Genomic DNA, 3,626 nt, shown 5'->3' with positions numbered 1-3,626 from the left:
GGGAAAAAAAATCATAATAATATTACCTGCGTTACGGATGATTGTAATAATTTGAGCCGAAGTGACGAGAGAGAAAAAAATAGTGGGTGGAGTTTCCAAAATTGGGTGGGGAGAACCTTTCTTCCATTCAGGGTGAAGAAACGGCCTCGATGGCACTTCCGAGCGGCCAAGCAGCCTCCACGGCGAAATCTCCATATTTCACTTTCTTCACCAACGTTATTGTCTGTGATGACTCCATGCCTGTTTTCTCAACCAGAACCCGGAATCAAAATAAGATTTCTTCGTAACAAAACCGTCGGATATCCGATGACTAGAAAAGGGTGGGAGGTTTACCCAATCCGTCCACGAGAAGAGTGTATTGGTAAACAAGATCCATGCACAAGTAGGGGAGGTTATCTTCCTCGACATGCGGGAACTTGGATTTTCCGTCTTCCATCTTCGTGTTACAAGCACGTCTGGCCGCTTTCTCGAAATCCAGTGGACGTACTTTAGCCACCGGCTGGTTCTTGTCGACGAATCCGGCCTGCATTTGTCAAAAGTTTTCGACCTTCTGAGTTTCTGAAAGGCTAAGACGTGGATTGAGTTGTGATAACAGAGTATGATTACCTCGGCAGCACGGTCGAAGAAAAATGAAGCGACGAATAGATTCCTTTGGCCATCACCTCCACCGCCGTTCCATACGCCGCCGAATGTGCATCTCATGTGTGTGCACAATGAATCGTTCACTTTCAGTGCATTAAGGGTTACCCTCCGGCATTCATCAAGACTTGCGCCAGATGGAGAAGCTGTGGCCTTGTAATTTTCTCCTCCGTATTTGTAAGTACCTGACAACAAATCCCTTCTGTTAAATAAGATGAAAACCTTGTAGAGGGGACTACTTTCCATCCGACAAATCACGGAAAGTATTTGACAAGGTCAAGTGTTGTCAGTTTCTAATTTAACTTGCAATGGATCACGGCCTGGTTAGATAAAGAATGTTGGATTTAATGAGCTAACAACATGACAAGGAAACTGAAGAACGAGGACAAGATGCAAAGACCTCCGGAAACAAGGATAGAACAATAGTCTCACATACCATCATAGCCTGCCAAGATGCATGGGTTGTTAGAATCTTCAGAAACTTTCAAGATCTCTGCTCGGGCCGCCAGTAGCCCGTAATGCAGGTAGCTGTAGTCAAGATGCCGATTCATATAAAAAAACCAGAGGGTAAAACTAGTTTTGTGTGTATCATGTGAGAGAAAAACCAAAAGATCTAATATGTACAGAGATGTATACAATAAAAATGAGATACTCACTCTCTAATTGATGTGCAATTTGAATAAATATGAAATAAAATATCAGTGGCTCGTGACCAACCTGTGAACATAGAGATAATACGTTTGTCCCTTCAGATACATTTCCCTGACGTATTCGTCCTCTCCATCTAGAGGCTTTGGTGCAGTTGCAGCATCTTCCTTCGATATAGCATAGGCCATTTGGACAGACCCCCCACCAAGATCAACCACTCCGACGGTATTTGAGTACTTCTTCCCCAAATTCCTCAACAAATAGTTGATCGTCACCTGCAAAAATAACAGACATTAGGAACATATTTGGCTTGTTCCTTGGCTAGCGTTTCTATTAAGTGCAAACCAGATCTTAAGAGGCCCAAAACTTGAGAATAAGATCATTTTGACAGCAAGGACTTCAAGCGAATACTTGACTAGAGTTTCTGTTGTGTCCAAACCAGATCTTAAGAGGCACTAAACTTGAGACTTAGATCATTCGAGAGCCAGGCCTTGAAACGACCACAATGTCACAGTGAAATTGAGTTCTTGATGAAAGTCAACAGAAGGAAAATCTACCACAGGGTCAAAGGTCAGTCTCACTAAGGATGAATACAAAAACAAAAGCCTTTAAAACAACAAGATCAAATTGCAAGACACATACATATGCACACATGCATAAACAACTCAGCCATACTGCCAGAGCAGGAAAACATCACATAATTGCAAACGCTAACAACAGGCTAAAGACCCTCATTGCAAAAAAGAATAGTGAGCATACCCACTGATAAGAGCCTTCTTGAGTACCATCCAGAACAGTGACAGAATTAGCCTCACTTTTTAGGGTGCTCCTCTCTTTCAGGAGATCCCTAACCTTATAAACAAAATTAATATGGTGTTTAAGTGTTAGGCAAACAAACAGGTGCCTCTGCAAGGAAAATATATATAAGGGAACAAAGTTACCGCTTGCAGGATATTCTCAGATGCTTCATGACCCAAAGTCCTCAACCCTGCAGTTGCCTAGATAGGGGATAATAACAAAAATGTTGTAAATGATTCATGTACAATAAGGCAAACATAGGATATAGCTCCAATCTTCATCATGTTAAGGAATGAGAAGAAGTGGAAATTCATGCTCCTTTACCCCAACTCTAACAGGAGTCTTCCGACGCAACTCACGGGGAACAGTAGCTTCTGCTTTGTCAAGAAGAGACACCAAAGAATTTGCTGCTTGCTGGGGATCACTGGGATATGCACTCAAGCCCGGTTTTAGCTGAGACAAGATCAGATAAAATACACTTCAGAACTAAAACGCCAGCAAGAAACAAGGATCAGTGAAAGTGCAACAAAGAAGAGATCTAAGCTTCTGAAATATAACAGACCAGGAAACTAAAATGTACAAGTCTCATCAGTTCAAGCTCTCCTCCGCTTTTCCAGAAGCACGGAGTTTAAGCAAATTATGGATCTTGAAAGCTAAGATATGCATTTTCAAATCGCCACCATTGCAGATTGTTGCCAGTTCAAACGGTAGAGCAAGATCAAAGATGAAAAATTGCAGAAACAGAGCTTATTCTCCTCCCATTTTTTTTTCCTAAAGGATAACCATACAATAACCATTTCTTCCAGGATCATCCCGTCAGCAATTTCAATAAAAACCGAGTTTTGAAGCAACTATGGAGCCAAAACATTGCCCGGGGCATTTCGGCAAACAAAATCAGGTTCAACTTAAAATCTATACAAGACAAGTTCTATCAAAGGGCGAGAGAGAGCAAGTAAAACTTCTAGTGCCAAAACCCAGCTCGCCATTCTGGATGCAAGGGCAGTTGAGCATAAATTCCGATTTCATAGAATGACGAGAGTCACTAAAACGGGGTGTAGAAGAAATGCCTTACCTGAAGGAAGAGCTCGAGTTCAATGCCCATAGGAACAAGATCCAAATTCTGATCGAAGCAGAACACGTGCACGCGGCTTCCGGAACTCCCCGCATCGAAGATCACAGCGTAATTCCTGGGACCCCTCGAACTCGGCTCGAGCTTGCGGTTATTAACCTCGTACTCCTTAATGACCGTGTCGGAGGCCGATCTCCCAGGCATCAACAGAAGCACGAGAGAGATCAGAACAAGAGGAACCGAGACCAGCAGAAGAAGGCCACGATGACGCTGGATCTTGTCGGCGAGGGATTCGTGTCGTCGCTTGGCCGTCATCTTACCACCGTCGATGGAGAGGAGGCCCTGGTGAGGCTCGGAGGTAGGGGAAATGTTACCGGAGGAACCGGTAGCCAGACCGGACTCCAGGAGCTCGGCGGAGGAGGGAGAACGGTACCGGATCTGGCCGTTTCCGGTAGCGGAGGAAGACGGCGGC

The 3,626-nt window shown here is 44.0% G+C and overlaps 1 protein-coding gene across 1 annotated transcript in view; it reads right to left on the bottom strand.

The window, feature by feature from the left end:
- Positions 1–3,626, bottom strand: part of LOC104827259 (apyrase 2) — a 4,324-nt gene continuing 698 nt past the window's right edge. The window contains exons 2-10 of the mRNA XM_010560404.1: positions 3,158–3,618; positions 2,410–2,538; positions 2,229–2,285; positions 2,047–2,139; positions 1,357–1,562; positions 1,076–1,167; positions 607–824; positions 334–523; positions 1–240 (exon numbers count right to left, since the gene is read on the bottom strand). Coding sequence (XP_010558706.1) covers positions 128–240; positions 334–523; positions 607–824; positions 1,076–1,167; positions 1,357–1,562; positions 2,047–2,139; positions 2,229–2,285; positions 2,410–2,538; positions 3,158–3,469 — 1,410 coding nt within the window. The 5' untranslated portion in view covers positions 3,470–3,618 and the 3' untranslated portion in view covers positions 1–127. The remainder of the gene's footprint in view (positions 241–333; positions 524–606; positions 825–1,075; positions 1,168–1,356; positions 1,563–2,046; positions 2,140–2,228; positions 2,286–2,409; positions 2,539–3,157; positions 3,619–3,626) is intronic.

This window comes from Tarenaya hassleriana, unplaced genomic scaffold (genome assembly GCF_000463585.1).
Source record: "Tarenaya hassleriana unplaced genomic scaffold, ASM46358v1 Cleome5, whole genome shotgun sequence".
Taxonomy (NCBI): domain Eukaryota; kingdom Viridiplantae; phylum Streptophyta; class Magnoliopsida; order Brassicales; family Cleomaceae; genus Tarenaya; species Tarenaya hassleriana.
This window is presented reverse-complemented; position numbering and strand designations above follow the sequence as displayed.